General features: G+C 46.7%; 4 protein-coding genes and 1 long non-coding RNA gene across 6 annotated transcripts; 3 read left to right on the top strand and 2 right to left on the bottom strand.

The window, feature by feature from the left end:
* Window positions 1-1,034: 1,034 nt before the first annotated feature.
* LOC135810446 (uncharacterized) lies at window positions 1,035-26,035 on the bottom strand. 2 transcript variants are annotated; one of them, XR_010552318.1, is made up of 2 exons: window positions 24,395-26,035; window positions 1,035-1,147 (listed from the first exon to the last, which is right to left on the bottom strand). XR_010552318.1 is itself a non-coding variant. In XM_065323941.1 (1 exon), the coding sequence occupies exon 1, from the start codon at window positions 25,688-25,690 to the stop codon at window positions 24,482-24,484; it is 1,209 nt and encodes a 402-aa protein (XP_065180013.1). In that variant the 5' UTR covers window positions 25,691-26,034; the 3' UTR covers window positions 23,896-24,481. The 2 variants fall into 2 exon arrangements, 1 of the variants encoding a protein (XP_065180013.1); XM_065323941.1 differs by lacking the exon at window positions 1,035-1,147 and having other exon boundaries at window positions 23,896-26,034.
* LOC135823165 (decapping and exoribonuclease protein-like) lies at window positions 1,387-2,110 on the bottom strand. The gene is made up of 2 exons (XM_065336330.1): window positions 1,574-2,110; window positions 1,387-1,443 (listed from the first exon to the last, which is right to left on the bottom strand). Exons 1-2 carry the CDS (start codon window positions 2,108-2,110, stop codon window positions 1,387-1,389), a joined length of 594 nt encoding a protein of 197 aa, XP_065192402.1.
* Window positions 3,442-5,733, top strand: LOC135806798 (uncharacterized). Its single transcript, XR_010551280.1, has 3 exons — window positions 3,442-3,528; window positions 4,496-4,527; window positions 5,674-5,733. It is a non-coding gene; the product is annotated as an uncharacterized LOC135806798 (long non-coding RNA).
* Window positions 11,323-13,216, top strand: LOC135822245 (uncharacterized). Its single transcript, XM_065335348.1, has 2 exons — window positions 11,323-12,234; window positions 13,034-13,216. Exons 1-2 carry the CDS (start codon window positions 11,323-11,325, stop codon window positions 13,214-13,216), a joined length of 1,095 nt encoding a protein of 364 aa, XP_065191420.1.
* Window positions 16,985-17,677, top strand: LOC135821233 (uncharacterized). The gene has a single exon (XM_065334556.1). The coding sequence runs from the start codon at window positions 16,985-16,987 to the stop codon at window positions 17,675-17,677; it is 693 nt and encodes a 230-aa protein (XP_065190628.1).
* Window positions 26,036-27,020: the final 985 nt, after the last annotated feature.

Below are 27,020 nucleotides of genomic sequence, written 5' to 3'. Positions count from 1 at the left end.
ACATTGTCAGGGAAGAAGAGTATAATCATGTCCCATCAGGGGCGTGCTCGGCCCCCAACTAGGGGGGTGCACGGGAGCCGAGGGGAGCCTCCCCCGGCAATTTTCTGCAATTTGTTTGCAACCTTTCTTGAATTTTAGAGCATATTTGCATACATTACAATTACCCAGATTGAAAATTTTTGGGGGGGGGGTGCACGTGCCCCCCGTGCCCATTGCCGAGCACGCGCCTGCCCATATTGCTACCGCAAGACACAAACAAGGAAAGTCCCGTTTGAAGAGGGAAACTCAGAGGCACTGAAATTTGAGCGTGAAAAAAACACAGAGTCCATGTACGTGAGAAAGCAGAGAAAGAGAGAGAGTGAGTGTGTGAACAAAACAACCACCAGACCTATGCATTCAGAAACGAATATACATGTGAATTTGACTATGCCACTATACTCACACACTTTCCTTAGCATCATATCTGTATTTTGTTAGTGTACCCACTGGTGGTGTTGGTTTGCTTGGCTTCTGCCGCATGCAGTCCCGTAATGGGCCGTATCCCAAGCTCACACTCGACTGAGTCACTCTCTATATACGGAAGACTTTATGGTTGATTAGAAGTAGAACGCCATGTCACGATCCGACTATTTCGTTCCAAGGAACTACTAAGAAAGCTCTCTCACGAAACATTACAATGCAGCCAAACAAAGTTCAGCTAAAAACCTCATGCCGGACGCACAAGAACACAACAACCAAAAAAAAAGGCTAGACTAGACTATACCGACGCTGGCTCAGCGAAACTGACGGTCCCCAGCGGAACCTGAATTGAAGCCCGCTGCACACATGCGATATTACATGAGGCATCGAGGTGCACCCAGGCAGAGCACATATGGAAACAGGATGATGCCAGGAGATTAAGGTCAAATCACAGAGAACACACAGCATGACCGCAATGGCATTGATCACAACTAGAAATGTAGACAGGAAGAGAAAGCAGATCGCAACTGAACATGCATGACATGAAAGTGTAGACTGCACTCCGTGGCATTTCTCGCCACGCTAGGTACTAGGTGGGCTAGTCCAAGTGAAGAGGGTTGGGGATCCGATCGAGGTAGAGAGAAGAGAGGATACATAGTCATTGCAACTGACTGGACCATCTAGGAACGTAATACAGGATGCCCGGGAAGAGACTGATGCACAACTTGCCAATGCAGCTCTGATTCACAGTCTGCGACTGGCGTTGCCTTCACAGCCCTTGCGCTGCTAGTCACCCATCTCTCCGGCCTGAGCTGCCGCTGCCATGGAGATCAAAAACGCCGGACTGAGTATTGCCTGGCTCGCGTCGGTTAACTCAACCTTGCGAAGCAACACGCTCTTGAAGGGTCGTTGAAATGTCACTTCATACTACACCTGCAGAGGGTCAGCCTCCTCGATGCTTCCCCAAAGCCAGTCGAAGAAGTCCTGCGCGAAATTCAAGCACACAGAATCACTCCAATAGCGCTTGCACATGGCTGGGAGGTCTGCTGCTTTGTATGTTTGAACCCTGTGCACAATACCATGACACAATACCATGATCATTTCGGAAGCCTACCAGAATGTCTGGTACACCAATGCAATGGCACTGAGCCCACGTACGGAAGAGCTTGTGGCGGTGGAACATTTCCGTGTGGTAAGCAGTACGAAGGTTCCTGTGGGTTTTCATCTCCACATAGTTGGAGGGCGGTGATAGGCCGGGTCGGTCAAGCTCACCATCCACCTCCGCAGCCAATATGAACGAATGATCAGCCAGTTGCGTGTAGACCACTGTGTCAAATCCTGCAGTATCATTCGGCTTGCTGTTCACTTCAGCTTCTGGATTGACGGGGGCTGTGCAGTAGGATTCAAATCTAAAACCCCAGTGTGTCGTCTGTTGTTCACGGGGGCTTGCACTGGAGAAGCTTTTCCATTGTGGAAACTCCGCGTCATTGCATAAGTATATGGTGTTGCGATGTCTACACACTTTAAGACGCCACTCCTTGGGGAAGTTGCTTTTCGACTCGTATGGCGCAGTCATGATGTCCGTCATAACTCCACGTTTCAAGACGAAGTTCGTGTTGGAGAACTGCTCCATAACTGCTGGGTGTGCCATGATCCATTCGGCTTGATTCCCTCTGCTTTGATGTTATCCTCGTCTCTCCATTGAAAGCCTGCAAACCCTTCGTTCAAATCCCAAGCTAGCGAGCCATCTGGAATTTCGATGCAGCGACGCGCCTCTCGCCTGTCCATGAATATATCACGCTGGTCATCCAGAGAGAAACACCCAATCTCTTCTGGCGGTTGCAGATCCTGCCCTACATCAGGTCTTGGCGTAATGGTCAGTTGACTGAGTTGAGGCATCCCATCGTCAATCTGGTTCTGGACACTAGCCGATTGACTCGCCATGCCGCACACCTAGAGTTTGTTTGTGCAAGCGTGTGCGTGCCGTAGCCTTCTATTAGCTTGGCCTGCGAGCTCTGGTCTGCGTCAATGGACGGCCAACCCTTTCCGTACAGGCTCTTGCCTAAACGGAATTGCAGTGTCTAGTTCTCAGCTTCTTGGCCGAGAGGCGCCGCACGGTTAGCGACCTAGAGGAGAGTATATCCTGTCTGCGAGTTCACGGCGAATATTTTGTCTTGTCTCGCCAGCTTCACACCTGCCCGCTGATCTATGGGAAGGACTAACATATAATCACACCGTGCTCTTCACCATACCAAACCATTAGCACGCACGCTGTAAACAGGTGTTGCATGCCTCGACATTTAGAAAAGCGATCCTGTCAGCTTTTCTATTATTGTGTTCACATGGCAAGAAAAACGACACCGCTATGCTACGTAACTTTCTACGTAAGGTGCTCGGTATTTCACTTAGGCTACGTAAATCTCTACGTAAGGTGCTCGGTATTAGATCTACCAACGGGTGGAAGCCGCGTGCTGTGCACTGCACGGCAGACAATAGGGAGGTTCCGGAGTACGACTTTTCGTGCCAAAATCCGTAGAGGCGCTACGGATTTTTTATACGTCGTTTTCGAGCAGTGAAATGTTCCGGAGTACGGAACTTATGTGTTTGCCGTCATTGCCTAGGTTACGATCGCAAACACGTCACATTCCCGCGCTATGCCTTTTTATTTTGAAAATTTGTACCGAAATCAAAACTTCCCGCGGAAAATCGATGTTTCTCGTACCAAATTTGTACCCCAAAAATCTTTCTGCACCCGATGACGCAAAATCTCCATACGAAACATGGTTCGTGTGAAAGCCAGTCCACAGTCTCCACACGGATTCTCCGTGCCGAAAAATCGTATGGAGCATGCCTGGAAAAAATCCGTAGCGCCCATACGGATTTTGGCACGGAAAATCGTACCCCGGAACCTTGTGTTGCAGTGCAGTCCGTGTTCGGATGTGCATGCGCAAGGAACTTCCTTCTTTGGAACTGCTTCTTGTATGAGCTGTTTCGGATATTTCGACTCCTGGCCTGGCTTATTTCGTTTCGGCGCTGCTGAGACCTCCTTTCGCGGAATATTACTGACAGGTGAGTTGACCAGTTCCCTTTGATTCATTTGCTTGTGTTCACTCTTTCATTTACGAAAAGTGTGCTGATTTTGGGCGGAATGCAATAAATAATGGAAAAGCTGACAGGATCTCTTTTCTAAATAATTTAGCTTTTCCGCTGCCGAGGCCTCCTTTTACGGAATACTTTTTTTTTTTTTTTACGTAATGACTGATAGAATGCTACACTTGTGAAGTAAAAGAAAAAAGGCCCAACCCTGCCCTGCCAGCTATTTGGGCTTACGGGGGTCGCCATGGCAAATAATAATATTAAAGAACTAAAGACTATAAAATTAATGACGGGAAGTGCCAGCTTCGGCAGCAACTAGGGAGGCAGAAGAAGAGACAGGTGCATGTACAGCGAAAACAGAGCGGCTACCACGCAGGCACATGACACTCGCTCTGAGCAACGCAAAGTTAAGGCGGCAGCGGATGAATGACATAACAACCGAATACGGTTCGCCGCTTTTCTCAGCAATGAGAGATGCAATTCGCTTGTAAAGCGAGGCAGATTGCTTGCCCATGCCACCGGTTGTCGAGAAGACCAACGGGACAAATGAAGCATGCTCGATCTCCCGCAGCCTCTCTTCATACGATCTCTTCTTCGCTTTCTCATGGCGAACGTAGGTGGCAGAAATGGAGGAGGACTGGTTCGAAGACGCAAAAGGGTTGAACACCCGGACGTCGAAGAAGGTGCGTTCGAACCGCCCTCCCCACACTCCATTTGCTGCTACGTCCAAGCGAGCCTGGTCGTCGCGGATGGCGGTGCGATAGCGCAGCTGCTCCCCACTCAGGGGCTTTTACGGAATACTCGATGACAGGTGATCTCTGAGTTGACCGGTTTCCTTCGATTCATTTGCTTAAGTTATGCTCACCCTTTCATTTACGGAAACGTGTGCTGATTTAATTCGGATTTAGATCCATTTTTATCTCTTTGCCCTTGTCTACAGTGTACGAAGAACGCGAGTTCACCTTCTTGACGGTAAGGCTTACCGGTATGTTAAATGTGTTGTCGAAATACTCATATTCATTGTACATTGGAACGTTACAAGTAAGGCACTGGTCAGTGGCATACTATCGTTGGCAGTTCCCAATCTGGAGGGAAAGGTTCAAGGACCCATTGACCGAGTTTGCAAAATAAATTCGCATATCAGGGAAAATCTCCATTGTGGAGAGGTTCAGTAAACTTGTTTGCTTCATACGAAACAAGCCAATGGGTGCAGTCTCGTCTCGTGAAGATCTCGTACTTGTATGATTGGATTTCTTTACTTGAGTCTGGGCTGTTTGATTTATTATTTGTGAGTACCGCCGAGATTGCACTGCCCCAAATAAAGTTTCGTGCCGCCAAAGCAAGAATTACGATCTGCAATCTGTTTGTAGTACCTGCAAGAATGTGCTGTACTGCCTGTACATGTATCGTACTTTCTCTGTTGCTGTTTCAGTTGCCGTCATGTTGCTAAAGAAACGTTCAGTAGAGAGGTTCTGCAAAACGAAAATTCGAACGAAGTTTCTCGACAGTCCTTGCGAAAGTGTGTACGAATTTTTGCACGAACTTTGCGTTCTGCACATTTTCGTGATTTGCGCGGGCCAAGTGCACGTACGCCATGACCCGATCTCACGAAATGTCCTACGAGTACGACAGTTCATTTCGCGTTCCCTGCAAGTTTCGCGTCCAAAGTTGCGAAGTTTTGCACTTCATGGCAATGAACGAACCTTTTTACGCATTTTCGTTTTGCAGAACCTCTCTAGTGACTCATTTGTTTCATACGAGACGAGTCAATGAGTTGGTGTGGCTTAGAATCTTTCGCTGTAGAAGAAATCTATTTGTATGTCTATTGGAGAAATAATTGTATTCACTGGTTATAAAATAAGACAAACTCACAGAATAAATACCATTGGTCCCTTGGTGTTCGTCCTAAAGAGGTTCGACTGGATATCATTCATACTCACCAAAAGATGTGTAAGATTTTATTATTATGGAGTGCCTTGTTTATCTCTCAGTACCTCCAACCATAGCCTCGCCCCTTTTATCCTCAGGATCAGTGTAGTTGTTGGAACGAGGTTACGTAATGTATTTGTTTACAATTTAATACATGTTTATTGTTCCTCCTTTGCTGTGTTGTTTTAGAAAATCGTGGACTACCAGTTTGAAGTCATTGAACTACTTCCAAAAGTTGTATCGACATCAACAGGATTACAATTTCAGTGCAATATGATGCAGGATGACCTTATCACGATAACCCATGATTATAAACCATTATAAACACAGAATCAACAAAAACATCTGCGACAAGTACCTGGTTACATTTCTCAAATAAATCTGATCGAGGGTGGGGAAATCTGAAATATCTGAAAGGCAAGACAATTTTATGACAGAGTCATGAAATTCTGCTACAGCAACATGCACAGAATGACCTCCGTATATAGGGCATTCCATTGGTGACAGAAAAAACAAAAGAAATTATAGCAATAAAAACTGCTTTATGGCAGTTTTCTAAAAAAAGTTATTGTGTTCTAGTCCATGGACCCCGTCTAAAAAGTAAGAAATTAACGAAATGTGATAGCCGAAAATTAAAATTTCACACAAAACCTCACAATAATCATATACAGAATGAAAAGCTACATGCAGAAGACCTGTAAAAAGGCCCTAGGCCTGTGGGACTGCCGTATTCAAAATTTAATAATAATAATAATAATAAGACCTTTTCCCCTCGTGATCCTCTTTCCTATGCATGCATGACATACATGTTGCCAATTGTTGTGCAGTACAAGTTTAGTGTTGAAAGCAGCATTTCAAGTGTTGTGATTATTGTGAGGTTTTGTGTGAAATTTTAATTTTCGGCTATCATATTTCGTTAATTTCTTACTTTTTAGACGGGGTCCATGGACTAGAACACAATAACTTTTTTTAGAAAACTGCCATAAAGCAGTTTTTATTGCTATAATACTCATGGTACTCGGCTGGAGTCAGCGATCTCAGTACAGACTCAGTGGGGTTACATGACTGATTGTACATACACTGCGTTGTACGAACTTTCGACACAGTCGTGATTCATTGCACTGTGTCATTGTACTTACCTGTTTCTGGCTTATGCTAAGAATAACATGCTTCCCATGTACCACAGCATGCACCTTCACGTAAATACAATCCATCTGATATGCATATCGATTTTTTGTCAGATCTGGATAAGAAGAACTCCCGATAAGACAAACAAATTTGTTCAGTCCCTTGAAGTTCGTCCTAACGAGGTTTGACTGTACTTTGTGCACTTGGAAGCATAATACCACATACATTATAGGTCTAGTATACCAGTACAGTGTAGTAGTTTCATTTCACTTTCTATTTCGTTCTGGAACTTTGGGACTTCCCCCTGATGTCATCCCTTCACTTCAGAAGTTCAGGAAGTTCAGGTGATGTGACAGCTTGCCGCAGAGAACACACTACGTACGTACTACCTTTGGACCTTTGGAAAGCCCATCGCCGAAGGCGATGATAGCTATTAGGCGAGGCAGTAGTTCTTGTGTCGGGATAAATCATTCGGACGGCGAAAGTCGCGGCCGCAGACACAGACGAACACTCTTGGTTGGCGCTGGCTTGGTGGCTTCCGACGGCTACGTTCGCGCCAGTCCCTCCGGTCCTGAGCAAGGTGGTACCATTGCGTCTCCGGGATACCGGTCGCACGCAGGTCTGAAGCTGCCACATCTCTCCAACGACGCTTGGGTCCATGGCGGGGCCGCGTGTTAGTGCCCTCCGCAAACAGGATCTGCTTTGGCAACCTGGTGTCGTCCATCCTTGCGAGTAGACCAAGCCATCGCAGGCGATTCGCACGAATGGCCTCCTCCAGCGAGGCTGGCATGCCGCTGCGCTTCGCCAAGTCTTCACTTGACAGGTGTTCCTGCCACTGCTGGTCTCGGGTAACACTCAGGATCGTGCGAACACACTGTCGATGGAACGTGTCCAACCTGCGCAGGAGGGGTGCCTTCAGCGTCCATGTCTCAGAACCATACAGCAGCACTGTAAGGACCACGGCCTGGTAGACCTGACGTCGGATTCCAAGCGACAGACCCGAGTTCCGGAAAATTGGTTGGAGGAGGCTACCAAACGCCCTTGATGCCTTGGCGAGACGAGTTGTGACTTCGGCATCCAGCTCTCCATCGTCGCTGATCGTACTACAGTACACAGGCACTGTAACCAACAGTTAATTAAGCGGGATTCACAGAAGCTTTTTTGCGATGCGACACGCGATGCGACGCGATCTGCGATGGATGCGTGCGATGCGAACTCGCGAAATACCATTCACAGAAGAAGTCAGCGATGCGACAAAGTTTTGCTGATTTGGGTACGTCACCATGATATTCGCGCGGTTTGACACAACTTGTAAAAATTTCAAGGCAACTCTTGCACCTTTGTACAACTTTGCTGTAGAAAAGGTCAAAATCGTACACCAAATCGCTTGTCGCATCGCATCGCATCGCAAAAGTTGAGCCAAGCTCAACTTCTGCGATGGCCTGCGATGGCCCTGTTGCGGCAGTTGCGTGGGGTCCGCGATGGTTGCGATTTGGGGATTTCCCGGTTTCGCGGCTGTCGCATCGCGTGTCGCATCGCAAAAAAGCTTCTGTGAATCCCGCTTTAAAGCTGTGTTCACAACTGGCGCGTGGACGCGGTAAGCTGTGTTCACAACTGGCGCGTGTACGCGTGAAACCACGCGTTTGTGCGTATTTTTGCTGGCTTTTGGGGCGCCATGCGTACGGAAACGCGCCGAAATGGAACTTCCAACATGTTGGAATTTTCAGCGCGTATCAGGCGCGTATCAGCGTACATGCCAGTCACTTTGACTGGCGGGGTCAACAAATTAGTACTCGAAGGTGTCGCACGCGCTAAATACGACTCGGATTGCTGTTTTTTGTGAAAGGCTGAGCGCGCGTTTGGGGGCGCATGAACCGCAAGCGTACCGCGTCCACGCGCCAGTTGTGAACACAGCTGTACGCTTGCGGTTCATGCGCGCCCATACGCGCGCTCAAGCTTTCACAAAAAACAGCAATCCGAGTCGTATTCAGCACGTGCGACACCTTCGAGTACTAATTTTTGGACCCCGCCAGTCAAAGTGACTGGCATGTACGCTGGTACGCACCTGATACGCGCTGAAAATTCCAACATGTTGGAATTTCCACTTCGGCGCGTATCCATACGCATGACGCCCCAAAAGCCAGCAAAAATACGCACAAACGCGTGGTTTCACGCGTACACGCGCCAGTTGTGAACACAGCTTTATTTTTTACAATGCACGTCTGACGCGTGCATGCAGTTTCGATTTCGATCCAGTGCTAGCTGGAAGGTGCTCCGTGACTGTTGGTCGACGGCCTGTGTGGAGAACGACTGTAGTGTGAAAACGAAACGAAATGATGGGACCATTGCAATGGTCAGCGCACTGACGAGGAAACGATCCTAGATTATTAATATTATTATTATGCTTTTATTCCACGATGGCGTGACGCCAATAAGGACGATTGATAAGTGTGATAGAACTTATACTAAGGCCACACTGAAGAAGGTCTGTGGTTCGACTCACCCGACCGACCGTTCATTTTTCAGCCCGACCGTAACTTTTTTTCGGCGGGCTGTCGTGTGACTGACGTAGACTACGTGGACTGAACACGTCCACGTCTACGTGCTGTGCAGAGTCTGCGGACGCAGGCGGCTCCTTTTTAAGTTTTGGACTTGACTTGTAGTTGTACTGCAGTGCAGTGCAGTGAGTCGTACGACTGCTACCTTGTCCTTGTGCTGGTAGTAGAGTCTACTCGATACGACCACCGGCAGACTGGCGAGACTTATTTTGAAGTGACCGTCCGGTTGAGAGTGATTGCCTCGTTCCAGATTAAGGACGGCCTTCTGTTTTGGGATGAAGGACAGACGAGATTGCACTTTCCTCGTGTATTGGGAACGATATTTCACCTGTACCGGTAAGTTGCTGCTCCATGTGTGCAAGCACAGGAAGCGTCGATGGAAAAAGCCCATGTATTCGTGCACGCCGACACCAAACTAGCAATACATGTACCGGTACATTGTACAATTTGTACTTCGAAGTAGTTCCCGAACTTACTTTCAACTCGCATCGTTCTTCATTTGCTTGATGATTTGGACAGTCAGAGTCACCGCTTGAAGTTATTCTCTTCTCGTTCCAGAGCTACACGATGTTTCAAAGTATTAGCCAGTGATCCCTTTATACAACATGTATGGCATAACACTGCGTAATAATGCCGATGTACTGGGTGTCTAAAGGCAGTACAGTGTATTTACATGTACTAAAAATATATATTTAAAAAAAAAATCCGCCCGCCCGCCCGTAAAAAAAATGTCCATGTTAGTCGAACCACACACCTTCTTTAGTTTGGCCTAACCAGAAACAGCTACATGGAAATTACACGGGGAGGCAAGAAGCAATGGTTCATGTATTCTCCCAATACCCCTCCTTGTTGTCTCACTTCCAGCTACCCTCTTCCCAAAGCAGTCGTCACCCTTCATCCATAATTCTTCCTAAAGCTGGCACCTTCTTTCGTAAATCAACCCTTTTTTCTTTGAGTGTTGCCTGGAATAAACTTCCTGAAGATATTCGTTCACTCTCTACAACAGCGAAATTTAGTATTGCTGTTCGTCGGTATCATTCGCAATCTATGTTTTCTTTGAAAGGTATTCCTGACTTTTGTGTCTAGGCTAACCACATCTATGATAGCTTCAATAGTTTGTGTATATGTCAGTTATAGTAGTCCGCAATGCTGCTTTTCTAATTCTCATTATGATTAGCATGCAATGTACTACCCGAAGTACTGAATTTACTTCTTCTGCACTCTATATTCTAATGTATCTTCTACCTCTTCTCCCTTACGAACATACTTTCTCATTTTCCATACTTATATAGGAGACTCCCTTCGATAGGCATCTATTTGCCTCTGGAGGATCCGTGAAATAAAAATCAATCAAATCAATCAAAAAAAAAATGAAAAACAAGCGGGGCAATAACGTTAGCAGGGGTGATCGAGATAGTTAAATACACGTTCGAGATATGCGCGGAGCAGGAACAGGTACTGCTCAAAAGAAGACTGGATGCATTGTTTCGGAAAGAATTTCTACGATGTTGGATTGTGATATCGATAGGGACTGAGTGGTAGAGAGTGAGGGCACTGTTGATGGGGGAATCTCGGTGCCTGTTTGCGTGTGCGTGTCCGATGGAGTAGGTCCTTTTCTGCCGAAGGGTGTATGGTTGGTGTTGACGTTGTGGTGAAAGATGTGGTTGTTGCAGGTGTGGTGGGGAGGTTTGGTGGTGGATGCCCTATGCTAGTAGGACTTGTTTAACAAGGAGTCGTGAACTAAGGGTGGGAAGCTTTGCGTGATGGAGGAGGGATTATGTACGCAACAATGAGCCGACAGGCGGCTATGACCAGTACCCCAATGTGATGTGAGAGAGTCAGGAGGAAGCATGGGACACTAGTAAAGCAGGAGACGCGTTCTTGTCAGTGCAGGAACCAACACCATGCACACGGTCAGTGTTGTGCAGAGTGGATGCATGACTGGCTGCTATTTCCGCATTTTTTGTGTTATACCGTATTTCCATCGCCATCATAATAAAAAATAACTCTATGCTGCACAATTTGTGATGTATACAGCATGGACCTTCCCCCCCCCCCCCAGTACCCCCACCCCTCTTATTTCATTCCATTATCGGAGCACATTTGCGTGGAATTTATAGAATCGCAGAACAGTCGAAAGAATACATTCCACATGTTTTACAGGCCCCCTCACCGATCATCAGCAGAAAAACACGACTTTTTTGTGTCCTTCCAGTCCACCATTGCCAATGCACTGTCAGCCTCAGGCACGACAGTCATTCTCGGTGATTTCAATGCCAAACTCCGACAGTGGAACGCAACAGATGTTGATACGGCAGAGGGCAAACAGCTAGCAGGATTGTTAGACGACCTTGCACTACAGCAAATTGTCCGAAACACCGCAACGCGATACTCAGCTACGGGTAGCCAGTCATCACTTCTCGACCTGGTTATCACAGACGCAGAGCATCGTATATCCGACCTTGAAGTCCTAGATCCGCTATCAGACCACTGTCCCATAATCTTTAAATATCTCTCAGGAAAGCACACCCCAAAGCACCCGCCGCCCCGCTTTGTACCAGACTACGCGAACACTGACTTTCAATCTCTACGACAGAAACTTTCATCTCTTCCACTCCGGGAGTGTATGCTCGGTGCTTCCACCATCGAGAGTGCGTGGTGGGCATGGGAGTCATGCATCACACAAGCCATTGCCAGCTGCTTAGCGTACAGACGAGTTTCATCTCGAAGACAGCAAACCAAGCCTTGGTTCACCCCGCATCTGCATCACCTTCATCGCCAGAAGCAGCATCTTTTCCGTGCCGCCAAGCGCCACCAAACAGTAGCATACTGGTTAACCTACAAGGCCCAGAGGAATGCATATCAGAACCAGTTACGAAATGCCAAGACCCTGTACTTCAAGCGCCTCAGTGAGAATATTCACGATGAGCAAGATGCCCACCTTTGGTGGAAGAAAGCCAAGACACTTGCCAACATCTCCTGTAAGAAAGATAAAGTTCCTGACCTAACGTGTGAGGGCTACACGGCACAGAGCGAACCAGAGAAAGCAGAAATGCTCGCGAAGGTATTTGAGCGCCAGTGCACTCCTGCTCACGGTACAGGTCCAATACCAGCACCAGCCGACGACTGTCCGAATGAATTATTCTCTCTGCCAGTCTTGGCCGAATCCTCAGTGTACCGGGTGCTCCGAAGGCTCCCGCAGCATAAGGCAACAGGCGGGAACATCTCGAACAGGATCCTCCGAGAGATCGCACCTTGTATAACGTCCTCTGTTACCAACCTGTTTAACGCTAGCCTCACCTTAGGTGAGTTTCCTAGTGCCTGGAAGCTGGGAACAGTAATCCCCATATTTAAAAATAAAGGTAACCCGTGTCGCGAAGCGAGATAGTTTAATTTTGCTATTTTACATGTTTTAGTTCATGTTTCGGCACTGCAGCAATCTGTAGCTTTCTCTTAGTCTATACGGTAAATATTGTACTGTGAACTCTGTACGGCAAGTTCTGCCACATGCACAGTTTGTAGCCTCAGACCCTCTAGGTTTACACAGCAATGCCAGAGCTCGCATTTTTCCCAACTGCTGCATACTGCTCTCCCAAAATAATGAAGTGCGCGTGCTCCGTACGATGTTGCACTGCCACGTTCACTTATCGTATAAATTCTCTTTCAGTCCGAGCAAATAAATCAGTTATCAACTCATCTCCTAACTGTGCACTTGCGGGTTTGTGCCGGTTAGTGACATGGTGCCGAAACCTGCTTCCTAGTTCCTCGCCACTGCCCCCAACCGAGCCTTGCTCCTGGTTGACTCGCCCCTTGGGGCTTGAGTTGTGAAAATGGGCGACACAAGATTGCCGACGGCTATCCAGACGAGCAAGCGTGCTCTCAAGCTCCTGTATGAAGAGCTGCAGGAGGAGACGACAGTCGGCGAAGATCTGCTAGCAGGAACCAAACCCGTCAACCAGATAAGTCCGTTTCTTTGTGGTTTAAAGGAATTGTTGGAAAGAACGGAAGCTAACTTGGATGATTTTGTTGAGAATGTGGAGGTATAGGAGCCAAAGGGTAAAGAAAACAAAGAAATTAAGAATGGCTTGGAGGATGAGGCTGGGTTATGGACAGAGACACTAGAGAAGGGTTTCAAACTCCAGAGAAAATTGAGAAAAATGGAATTAGAGTCAGGCGTCCAGCCTACAATGCAGACAGACTCTACCTTGCTTGAGATTACGAAATTGATTGGGACGCAAGCTAACACCCAAGAGTCAACCCAAAATCTTCTAAAGAGATTGGTAGAGCGGGATACTATACCCTTAGTAGAGCGGGATACTAGAACCGAATCGAAGACCCAGACAACTGCCAGATTACCCAAATTGGAGCTAAAGCATTTTGATGGGGACATAATGGAGTTCCAAGAGTTTTGGAACATTTTCGATGCTACTATTCATGACAACTCCTCCTTGTCACCAGTTGAAAAATTGAGCTATCTCCGTGAATGTGTGGGAGGGAAAGCACAAGACGTGCTGAAAGGTTTAAGAATCTGTAATGCAAATTATGAAGTTGCCCGGGATCTGCTTGAGAAGAGGTACGGGAGTAAGCAAGCTACCGTGGATGCCCACTACACTGCTTTAATGGAGATGTCGGCCTGCACATCAAAAATCGAAAGTTTGAGGTCTTGTGTTGACAAAATTGAAGTGCACCTCAGGAGCCTTGAAGCACAAGATGAGGATGTATCGCAAAAGGTGTTCATTACAATAATCTTAAGCAAGCTCCCGAGTGATGTGAAATTACAACTTGAGCTCACCAAACAGAACGATGAATGGACAATTAGTGAGTTGCGTTTGGCACTATCGCACTTACTAAAGGCAAAAGAGAATGCAGAAGGACCAGCCGCATGCAAAGGTCAACAATCATGGCAACATGCTAATCACTCAAAGAAGATACTATCAACAGGGCAGTCTCTACTTGCGGGTGCTGGTGTAGCTCGTACTATCAAATGTATGTATTGTGATGGAAAGCATTACTCTGATGAATGTCAAATGTACAAATCGCTAGATGAACGGAAAACACGGTTGGGTATGAAATGCTACATCTGTCTGAAAGCGGGACATGGAGCAAGAGCTTGCATGAATGCTAGAACATGCTACCATTGCAAACGCAAATCCCACCACAGAAGTCTGTGTCCACAGAAGTTCAAGTCAAATGAAGAGCGAACAAATGATGGGAAGCATCATGGTGATGGACAAAAACAGGCACACACTTTGAATGCAATGGCAGAAACATTTGAACCAACACAAGATGAGGCAATGGTTTCTCACACACAAGGGCACAGGGTTCTAATGCAAACTGCTTTGACTACTGCAACAAATGAGGAAGGCAACAGGTCACAGACTGTAAGGATCTTGTTTGACACGGGTCCATCGAGAACATACGTCAGTGAGAATGTCAGCAAAGCATTGGGACTCAAACAAGAGGGAAGTGACAGAATTTCACTTGCAACCTTTGGTGCAACACACAGATCGGTAAAGGAATACCCTGTAGTCAATTTGCACATCAAGCAGAAGAATGGTGAATTAGCTTCCATACAGGCGAATGTTATCAACAACATTTCGTGTCCACTACAGAAAGTACCTTTGAGCACAGCAAAGCACTCTAGCTTACAGAAGCTTATCTTAGCAGAGCCTCTATGCAATACACCTGAAGCAATGCCTATTGATATCTTAATTGGAGCAGACCAATACTTTCAATTTGTTGGCAGCGAAAGATTGGAATACCCAGATGGTCTCATTTTGATCGATTCCACTCTTGGGTTTTTGGTGGCAGGCAAGGTGAAATCGAACGGAAATGGTGATCACACACTAATGTGCCATGAGGCGCTCTCGTTAGTTGCGGCAGAAGCATGTGCACCGAAAGAATTCGACTTGGAACGTTTTTGGAATCTTGAAAATGTTGGCATCAGTGAGAAAGAAATGGAAACGGAGAATGATCAAGTCAAAGGTAACCGCACGAAAGTTCTAGGCATGGGCTGGGATACCGAGGATGACGTAATTTGGGTACCACCGCCAAGGGCATTTCATGAGATCGAAACAAAACGTCAGCTACTACAATGTATTTCGTCAGTATTCGACCCAATGGGTGTAGTCACGGTTGAGGCGAAAATCATCATGCAGGAGCTTTGGAAGAGAAAATTTGGGTGGGATGATATCTTACCAGATGATGTACGCAAAGAATGCCAGAAATTGTGTGATTCACTGCTGTCACTTAGTGGAATAAAATTGCCAAGGTTTGTGGGTACTCGAAGTGATGACGGTTCAACTCCCAAGTATGAACTACAAGTTTTTACTGACGCATCCGCACATGCGTATGGTGCAGCTGCGTACCTACTCACTACTTGTGGCGATAATGTTTCAGTCGACCTGATATTTAGCAAGAGTCGCATTGCGCCAACCAAGCCCACATCCATTCCTAGGTTGGAACTCTTTGCTGTAGTACTTGGTACAAAGATGGTCAAATTTCTTAGAGAGCAAGTACCATTCGAGCTCAGCAAGACGCACATATGGACCGACTCAAAATGTGCACTAGCATGGGTAACGGGAAATCAACAGCGGCCGCAATTTATTGCAAGAAGAATTAAAACCATTCACGAGGTGAATAATGTCATGTACGGTCATGTTTCTGTGAAAGAAAATCCAGCTGATATTGTTTCTCGAGGAGCTAATGCAACGAGTTTACAGCAGAACACCTTGTGGTGGGAGGGTCCAACGTGGTTGAAGTCTGGTTCCTATCCAGAAAGTATGTTTCCAGCAATGCAAGCGACGGGAAGTGAAATGCCAACGTGCGAGGAAAATGCGGACGAAGGTCCCTCTCCCGAATCGGCCTTTGTTAGCAATGAACACACTGAGGTAGTCAACTGTGAGAAGTTCTCCTCGTTTTCTAAGCTTGTGAGAGTGAACGCATGGGTACAACGGTTCATACGGAAACTCAAACACGAAAAGTCGGAAAGTGAAACGAATCTCACAGCTGAAGAAATCGCAATGTCAAGAGTAGCTATCATTCGGTATCATCAAGCTCAGCACTTTGGAAATGAAATCAAGGCAATAGAACAAGGCAAGCGACATCAGCTCGTCGATGCTTTGGGTCTCTTTCTTGATAATGGTTTAATCCGATGTAAGGGTAGACTGGAGTATTCTCACCTACCATTCGAAAGTAAATTTCCTCTATTGCTAGCTTATGGTTCACACTTAACGAGGTTAATTGTAATGGAACAACATATCTCACTTAAACATTCGGGTGTTAGTCAGACATTGGCTGAATTGAGACGGAATTACTGGGTGCCTAAAGGTCGAGCAATGGTTAGACGGGTGATTAAGGAATGTCTTTTGTGTAAACGCCATCATGGAAAGCCATTTGCAACACCACAATTTGCACCTTTGCCTGAGGAACGGCTTGTCCCCGGGAGGGTGTTCGAATCTGTTGGTCTTGATTACTTTGGGCCAATGTATGTGAAAACGGAAACTGAAACAGCTAAAGTGTGGGTATGCATCCTCACTTGCCTAACTACCAGAGCTATTCATATGGAATTAGTTCGCAATATGTCTACTGAGCAATTCCTAATGTGTTTCAGACGGTTCATTTCACGAAGAGGTACACCGAAGTACATAGTAAGTGATAATGCCAAGCAATTCAAGCTGTCTAAGAATGTTATTGATCTTCTCTGGCTTGAGTCAATTCAACATAATGATGTAATGGAATTCATTGCGGGAAAAGGTATTAAATGGAAATACATCACTGAGTTAGCTCCTTGGATGGGTGGTGTTTACGAACGCATGATTGGTATTGTGAAACGATCTCTGAAGAAATCAATTGGAACTGGACAGCTTACATTCTGTCAACTTGAAACTTTGCTAATTGAAATTGAGGCAATTGTCAATTCTAGACCACTGGTATACGTTGGTGAGGACTTCACAATCGATCATGTTCTCACGCCTGCCAATTTCTTAACTGGGCATAGTTCTCTTGGTCAGCCTAACTTTGTCATTACAGATGACCCTGACTACATCACACATGTCAGTAATGCTCAACAACTCGTCAACCTGTGGAAACAGCAGCAGAAATGTCTCCACATTTTCTGGGAGAAGTGGTCGGCAGAGTATTTGCAGTCGCTACGACCACAACAACACAGTCAACGAAATTCCAATAGCTTCAAGCCAAGTGTGAACTGCATTGTTCTGATCAAGGATGTTGATCGGCCGCGCAGCTGCTGGAAAATAGGAAGAATCGCGCAGCTACACCAAAGCACAGACGGCGAAGTGCGATCAGTGACGCTACGTATGCCATCTGGGACTTCCATGAACCGGCCGGTAAGCCATCTCTATCCGTTAGAGTGTTCATCAGGCGAAGTAACCACTGCAGAAGTGACAGAGCCTGCAATTGCGCCACTGCCTGAACGCCCGCGACGCAATGCAGCAACAGCAGCTACAATGCGCACCAGTGATCTGATCGAAGATGGACAAGTATAGTAGCCATGTGAATTAACTGCATGTAACCTGGTACTTATTTGAACAGTTGCCAGTGTTCTTGGTTATGTTTTTCTAAATTTAATTATGATAGTAATATCTACATTGCTTACGGTTCAGTTATTGAGTTCCCATCATGCAAACCTAGCTCTCTATTAATTAAGGTTGTGTTGTGACATACCGTAAATACTGTAGCAGTAATGATGAAACTAGCTCCAGAACTTCGAATTGCTTAGATATAGTTTCTTCCAATTTGTTCTTTAAGTATTGAAGTATTTCCAGCTGGAAATCTGTTTCAGCTCTCTAGTCTTTTAACATGGTTCTTACGGCTTCACACAAATTATGTGTTACTTATCTTTGCGGCGGGAGTGTCGCGAAGCGAGATAGTTTAATTTTGCTATTTTACATGTTTTAGTTCATGTTTCGGCACTGCAGCAATCTGTAGCTTTCTCTTAGTCTATACGGTAAATATTGTACTGTGAACTCTGTACGGCAAGTTCTGCCACATGCACAGTTTGTAGCCTCAGACCCTCTAGGTTTACACAGCAATGCCAGAGCTCGCATTTTTCCCAACTGCTGCATACTGCTCTCCCAAAATAATGAAGTGCGCGTGCTCCGTACGATGTTGCACTGCCACGTTCACTTATCGTATAAATTCTCTTTCAGTCCGAGCAAATAAATCAGTTATCAACTCATCTCCTAACTGTGCACTTGCGGGTTTGTGCCGGTTAGTGACAACCCGTGTGATCCCTCCAACTACCGCCCTATAACCCTACTCCCAGCTATTGCGAAAGCACTAGACAAGATTGTCGCCACCAAATTCGGTCACTATCTCGAGGTCAACAACATCATTGTCCCGGAACAGTTCGGCTTTGTCCGTGATCGCTCCACAGTTGACCAGCTGATACAGCTCACTACTAAGATCGCATCGACCATGGATAAACGCATCCCTTACGATGCTGCATTTCTCGATTTTGCGAAGGCCTTCGATAAAGTGCCGCATGACGTGCTTCTCCAGCAACTCGGGACTATCTGCGATGCTCCGGCTACGAGTTGGTTTAAGAACTACCTCGATACGCGTACATTCAGCGTCCGCGTCCAACACCATCTGTCCTCCCCACGTCCCGTCAAGTCTGGAGTACCCCAGGGTTCCCACCTCGGGCCATTGCTTTTCCTGGTACATATCAACAGCCTACCCAGAGCCTCGAAACGCAACCAGCACGCTGATGTTTACCTGTTCGCGGATGACACCGCCGTCGGCCAAGCACGAACCAAAGGTACCAGCCCAATGGAGACTGCCCTGCAGGACACATTTGCCTGGGCCGACCAAATAGGCGGAACCTTCAACCCATCGAAAACCGTTGTTATCTCATTCGCTGAGGAAGGAGCTGCAGAGACCATCCGCGGTATCCAGCCGTCAACCAGTCACCGTCACCTGGGAGTGTTGTTGAGTGAAACACTTAGCTTCCAGGAGCATATTGAACAGACAATAAGCAAGTTTAGACAGCGCTGCGTTCTTCTGTGCCATATGGCTGACCGTTTAACAGGAGACATCGTCAGGAAGCTGTACCTTACGTATGTCCGCCCCACAGCAGAATACGCCGCCCCAGTATGGGAGTCCTCCCTCTCTGCTGCACAGCGGCTCACCCTTGAACGGCTGCAAGCCAGAGTAGCTCGCACAGTCATGCGGCTTGAGAGATGCCCTTGCCCATCAGACGAGCCCAAGTCATCATTGTTTAAACAGCTGGGGTGGCCAAGTCTATCCTGGCGCAGGAAGATCGCCTGCCTTATGGAATTCTTCCATTTGGTCACCACCCAACCAGAACTTTTTGAAGCAGCGGGATACTGCCCCACGCGTAGTCGCCGCCGCCAACTCGCATTCACTCTGCCACGGGTTGGGAAACACGCCGGGAGGTCATTTCTCTTCCGCACCGCTACTGTCTGGAATGCCTTGCCCGCAGACCTGAGAGCCACAGCCTCGCAGTCCCTGTTTCACAGTCACATTTGCACGCACTTCTCTGACACCAAACACAATGCCACTCCGCACTGACATGCCTCTGTCCTCCTTCTTTGTGCGTTGCGCTTATTCTTATTAATGTTTGTGTTTCTGTTTCGGTACATTTCGTATTTCAAGGCATACCCCGAGGCTATAGGTATCATTGATTAAAGGACCATTCTGGAACATTCAGCATAATTGTATTTCTCTTGCTAGGCTGTTCATTACGAATTATTAGCCCTCCACTGTCTGCTATCTCAACCCTACAGCCTCCCATTGTAATGGAACTCCCTTCAATTTAGACTACGTCTTTGGGAAATCCTCAAATATATATATAAAAAATAAAATAAAAAAATAATTATCACATTCGCTTCCATGTAATTGGGGTCATAGCCCGTGTGTACTTGCGAATTAAAATGAAGAAGTACAAATGAAAACTGGTATAGCCTCTCACAATGATTATACAAATAATCTACGTGGAGATAAAAGTTTAATAATAGCTATGAAAAGTATGAATGCCGCAGACATCACCACGCAACATGACAATTTGTTCAAGGTTTGGTTTTGTGTGTTTCCAAAATTGATTTTCACGTTCCGATCATCAGTGGAAATACGGAACTAAAGAGATCAAGGGAAAAACAAAGATTATAAAAATGAATTGAACAAAAGAAAATGAAACTATGGAACTGGATCCCACCAACCAGTAAAGCATCCCGAACACTGTAGTATGCGCCCACGCACACACACACACACACGCACAAAAAAAGTAACTGGCGGTGCTAGTGGGTATTATAGCGTAACTTATAGCTCTTTAAAAAAAGTATAAGTAATAAGTATACTTAACAATTTGAAACTCGGATGTTGAGCCAATAATAAATGTAGAAAGGAAAGAAATATAGATACGAGTTGAGAGTAACTCTCCATCACTGCAACCAGATACTATAATATACAGTCAGAGTCCGTTAGCGCTACGGAGATGTGTTGAAGCTAGGTGTCAAGACGTCGAATGTCTCAGTACTCTGTCAATTTTGTGCCTAGGCGGAATAGCGCGAGCTCCAGTGTGGGGAGCAAACCCTTTCTTACAAATCATCGCCGAAGTCGCAACCACTACTTCGTACTGTTGTGTCCAGCGCGGGCTTGCGACTAGTTGGTTTGGAGGTGACAGCGTTGCCAATGACCGAGGGTCCTCGACGTCTGTCTCACCGTCCAGGAGCGACACTGACTCACGCTGCTATCTGGTGTTCACGAGGTGTTTGTCGCGCTGGAAGCGGAGCGTCTCTGTAAGTTTGTATCCCTGGTGATGTTTGTGCCTGGAGAGCACTATATAAGTGGTGCTCTTCAGGCACAATCTTCCTCAGCCTACTCAAGCTCAACTGATGAGGGGTGAATTCCCCGAAACACTGTGTATTGAGCAGGGAGTGGTGCCTTCTTGCAGGTTTGCCGAGTCGAAGGTTCGATGGACTTCTCGTGTGCTCTGGATGGCAGTCGTGAGTCAGTCAAGCGTCAAGTAACGTCGGCGGAATAGCGCGAGCTCCGGTGTGGGGAGGAAACCCTTTCTTAATTATTCTCTTCATTTGTGTTAACATCCTTCATCTTGGCAAATTGTGTTTTGTTGCCCGTAAAAGAGGCTTTTGGTGCCATAGCTTTGGTGCTACAGATGGATTGCGGCACGGTGCCAAAGAGTGAAGGAATCATTTTGGCGTGCTCGGCATAGACATGTCGAAAGCATTCGACACGATATCCAGGCACCGTTTGCTCACTATTTTAGCTAGCTTCCTTGAGAGTGATGAGGTCACCGTCTCACCATTATATGCTACTTACTCAGGAACATGTCCCTTGAGGTCCGGTTACCTGTAGGGAAGAGCGAAAAGTTCCAGACCACCCGAGGCACACCACAGGGTGACTCCCTATCACCTGTCCTATTCGTTATCTATCTGGAGGCAGCGCTTCGGGAGGTGAGACAGATCATCTGCGTAAGACCAGACCTAGATGTCAGGCTCGGCTTACCAACTGATACAGGGACGCCGACGATGTCAAACTTCCTATCGTCTGACTGCAACCGTATTCAAGAGATCCTGCCCGACATTGCAAAGTGCCTCAAAGCCTGGGACCGCAACATCAATGAATCTAAAACAGAACTCACAAATATCATACGGCTCAACGACGAAGAGTGTGCGAAGAATGGTGCCTCACTATTTCCCTAGTTCGAAACAAACTTGATGCCGCATTTCTTTATGTTTAGGTGCTGACACACACACACTGCATTTTCAGCCACTGCATTGCTGTAAACCATTACGTTGACTTGCACTTGAAGTAAATGCACTCCTTCTAAGGCCGACGCCAGTGTGCTTGGCACGGGTTTTCTCATATCAGTCTCTATATTGATTGATTTTTATTTCACGGATCCTCCAGAGGCAAATAGATGCCTATCGAAGGGAGTCTCCTAATCCTATACATGTAATTCATTTTAAAACTCGTCTCATCAGGTTTCCTTTGTGTATTTTGTTGTCACATGTAATTCTAGAACATATAATAATTATTAGTATTATTGCCTTGAACGCATCCGTTATGCGATAGTGTGGTTGTAGGTGCACACTGCAAGGTAGTACATGACATGACAACTGTGTCGCATGTTGCGTCATACTGTGCAGTACTATTTCTCCTCTCTACATGCCTATACTTCATCCAAATTCAGTAACATTCCGCATGCTGGCTCTCCTCAGCCTCTGTGGCTCGAATACAGTTCACAAACATCGCTATGATGCTTGCAATAGCCTTAAAATTCAAATTCATGATCCAGTTGCCATGGCAACGCGTAGAAAAACAATTGTCGCGATTTGGTCAACAAAGCCCCAACACAGCTAATCAAGAGACACATGCCTGGAAAGCCCTGCTCTTGCTCTTTCATTTGGTCATGTCAAACCTTGGCGCCCTTTCGTGGCGAACGAAAAGTCACAATTCTGCACCCTGGACTGCGGACTAGAAGCTGGGCTCCCTCATTGGTGACCACGAGGATGCTGCCCGGAGAATGCAACTCGCCACGCCTGCCCTGCACCGGCTGGGACTTGGGGCCTCACTGGCACCGCTATGCATAGAGTTGATGCGTTCCACAGACAACAACTAGTTACTACGGAAAGTTATTGTCATACGGTACCCAGCTAAGATCAAGAATAATACCCTGTACAAGAGGACAAACTCAACACCACTTGGCATCTCAGTCCTGAGAGCCCGCTGGCGTCTGTTTGGGCACGTGCTACGGCTGGACCAGAATACACTGGCGAACCTGTCAATGTGCTCCTACTTGAAGTCATCCACTGAGCCTACCTGGAGGGGCAGGCGCACACAACTCTGCCGGTCGTGCTCAGACACGATCTCGAGCTGGTTAGGAGGACCTTCAAGACATCCGCAGATCTTGAGGAGCTGAGGAACATCGCCCAGAGCTACCTCAGCGGCCGTATCCTGGAGAGATATGTTACTGCTCATGGATGAGCCCTGGCAATGAACAGCAAATTCAAATTCAACTCGGAAGAGCTGTTCGTTTGTTCGTTTTAATTGTATTCTATTTTCGTCACGCATTTTATATCGCCATCAATATCCTGTTTGGCTGTTGTCGCTACGGCTTACGCGAAAGCTATACATGCTGTGTATATATACATTGCATTGATGCAAACGCGGAGAAGCTCCAAATATAATAACTGCCATAGCCGCTTCTTGGCCAACCCTTCACCATGATTTTATTGGGTCGTCATCACGTTTGAATGTGTGAAGTAAAAATAAGAATCAACCAAACCATGCAACCAGTCAGGGTACTGTGTTAGAAAGCGGGGAGTAGGAAATGTACCTCATTCGTAGAAAGGGACGTCACGTCAATCATGTCACGTGATATTTATCTATTTTTGAAGATTCGACAAGGAGACATTTTTTTAAATCGCAAGCAATAAAATAAAACGCTCTATCATTTCAGGACAATCACGCATCTACACACATCATCAAGGAACAGTTTGTTGGCTCTAAGTCTAAGAAGGTGGTCTTGTGACGGAAATCAGTGAGAGTACATCACTGAGTGAGTGCAGTGAGTGGTGAACAAGGAATTTCAGGGTTTTAACAAAAATTTGATAACTTTAACTTTGCCAATATTTCGCCCATTGGGGCGAAATATTGGCAAAGTTATTTATTTGGTGCAGCTGAGAGCCTGTTGCCGGAATGGCGGTGTTCGAGTGTAAAATGAGTACGAAAAAGAGGTTGCGACTTCGACGATGATTTTGTTTAGGAATGGGTTGTGTAAAATGAGTGCACAGAGTAAGGACAATAATGGCCAACATACAATGTACAGTCCTAGCAACTGAAATCCGACCCCTGAGCGGCGCGCTCACATGACAAAGATCCAACACAGGATTGTAAAACTACAAAAATAGAGACGCTAGAATGTGAACGCACCGCTCTAGGGTCGGATTTCAGTAGCCAGCACTGTGGCACTGAAATTTGAGCGTGAAAAAAAACACAGAGTCCATGTACGTGAGAAAACAGAGAAAGGGAGAGAGAGAGTGTGTGTGAACAAAACAACCACCAGACCTATGCATTCAGAAAAGAATATATGATTGTCACTAAACTCACAAACTTTCCTTAGCATCGTAACTTTATGTGTTAGTGTTCCCACTGTTGGGCTAGTCCAAGTGAAGAGGGTTGGGGATCCGATCGAGGTAGAGAGAAGAGAGGATACATAGTCATTGCAACTGACTGGACCATCTAGGAACGTAATACAGGATGCCCCGGGAAGAGACAGATGCACAACTTGCCAATGCTGCTCTGATTCACAGTCTGCGACTGGCGTTGCTTTCAAAGCCCTTGCGCTGTGAGTCATCTATCTCTCCAACCTTAGCTGCCGCTGCCATGGAGATCAAAAACGCCGGACTGAGTATTGCCTGGCTCTCGTCGGTTAACTCAACTTTGCGAAGCGACACGCTCTTGAAGGGTCGTTGAAATGTCACTTCATACTGCACCTGCAGAGGGTCAGCCTCCTCGATGCTTCTCCAAAGCCAGTCGAAGAAGTCCTGCGCGAAATTCAGGCACACAGAATCACTCCAATAGCCCTTGGCCTTGCACATGGCTGGGAGGTCTGCTGCTTTGTATGTTTGAACACTGCGCACAATACCATGATCATCTCGGAAGCCTACCAGAATGTCTGGTACACCAATGCAATGGCACTGAGCCCACGTACGGAAGAGCTTGTGGCGGTGGAACATTTCCGTGTGGTAAGCAGTACGAAGGTTCCTGTGGGTTTTCATCTCCACATAGTTGGAGGGCGGTGATAGGCCGGGTCGGTCAAGCTCACCATCCACCTCCGCAGCTAATATGAACGAATGATCAGCCAGTTGCGTGTAGACCACTGTGTCAAATCCTGCGGTGTCATTCGGCTTGCTGTTCACTTCAGCTTCTGGATTGACGGAGGCTGTGCAGTAGGATTCAAATTTAAAACCCCAGTGTGTCGTCTGTTGCTCACGGGGGCTTGCACTGGAGAAGCTTTTCCATTGTGGAAACTCCACGTCCTTGCACAAGTATATGGTGTTGCGATGTCTACACACTTTAAGACGCCACTCCTTGGGGAATTTGCTTTTCGACTCGTATGGCGCAGTCATGATGTCCGTCATAACTCCACGTTTCAAGACAAAGTTCGTGTTGGAGAACCGCTTCGTGTTGGAGAACCGCTTCACAACTGCTGGGTGTGCCATGATCCATTCCAGCATCGGCTTGATTCCCTCTGCTTTAATGTTATCCTCGTCTCTCCATTGAAAGTCTGCAAACCCTTCGTTCAAATCCCACGCTAGCGAGCCATCTGGAATTTCGATGCAGCGACGCGCCTCTCGCCTGTCCATGAATATGGCACGCTGGTCATCCAGAGAGAAACACCCAATCTCTTCCGGCGGTCGCAGATCCTCCGCTACACCAGGTCTTGGCGTAATGATCAGTCGAGTCATCCCATCGTCACTCTGGTTCTGGACACTAGCCGATTGACTCGCCATGCCGCACACCTAGAGTTTGTTTTTTGCAAGTGAGTGCGTGCCGTAGCCTTCTCTTAGCTTGGCCTGCGAGCTCTGGTCTGCGTTAATGGACGGCCGACCCTTTCCGTACAGGCCCTTGCCTAAACGGAATTGCAGTGTCTAGTTCTCAGCTTCTTGGCCGAGAGGCGCCGCACGGTTAGCGACCTAGAGGAGAGTATATCCTGTCTGCGAGTTCACGGCGAATATTTTGTCTTCTCTCGCCAGCTTCACATCTGTCCGCTGATCTATGGGAAGGACTAACATAATTATAATCACATCGTGCTCTTCACCATACCAAACCATTAGCACGCACGCTATAAACAGGTGTTGCATGCCTCGACATACGCATGGTACTCGGCTGGAGTCTATGCAGCGATCTGAGTAACAGACTCAGTGGGGTTATATGTACATACTTTGTGCACTTGGAAGCATAATACAATGTACTGCTGTAATTAATATCACATACATTATACTGTGCCGGCAACTGAAATCCGACCCCCTGGGTGGTGCGCTCACATCGTAACGCTACGAAATAGAGGCCGCTAGAAAGTGAACGCACCGCCCAGGGGGTCGGATTTCAGTTGCCAGCACTGTAGTTATAGTATACTAGTAGTAGATCTACAGTGTGGTAGTTTCATTTTTATTTTCTATTTCGTTCTGGAACTTTGGGACTTCCCCCTGAGTCATCCCTTCAGGTGATGTGACAGCATGCAGGGTACACAGGCACTGTAACCAACAGTTATAATGCACGTCTGACGCGTGCATGTAGTTTCGATTTCGATCCAGTGCTGGCAGATGCTCCGTCGACGGCCTGTGTGGAGAACGACTGTAGTGTGAAAACGAAACTGATGGGATCATTGCATTGGTCAGCGCACTGACGAGAAACGATCCTAGATTAGTATTATTATTATTATTATTATTATGCTTTTATTCCAAGATGGCGTGACGCCAATAAGGACAATTGATATGTGTGATAGAACTGATACTAACCAGAAACAGCTGAATGGAAATTACCCGGGGAGGCAAGAAGCAATGGATCATGAAAAACAAGCGGGGGCAATAACTTGTCCAATAGTCTTACTAGTTTCGTCATCATCCAGTACCTTTCGGCATTATTTGTTGCCGTGGGGCGTAGTTCGTGCTCTTCTTCGTTGCTCTTTCCTTCCCTCTTGACCTTTCCGAACCTGAGCCTTCCAAGTTGGAAGGTTGTTGGTTTGCGCCTTGGAGAAGTGTTGGAGCTAGGTGTCAGGTCGCCGAATGTCTCAGCACTCCTTGACAGTTTTGTGCCATTTTGTCGCACTCGCTGACAGTA

Source organism: Sycon ciliatum, chromosome 1 (assembly GCF_964019385.1).
Source record: "Sycon ciliatum chromosome 1, ocSycCili1.1, whole genome shotgun sequence".
Classification (NCBI taxonomy): domain Eukaryota; kingdom Metazoa; phylum Porifera; class Calcarea; order Leucosolenida; family Sycettidae; genus Sycon; species Sycon ciliatum.
This window is presented reverse-complemented; position numbering and strand designations above follow the sequence as displayed.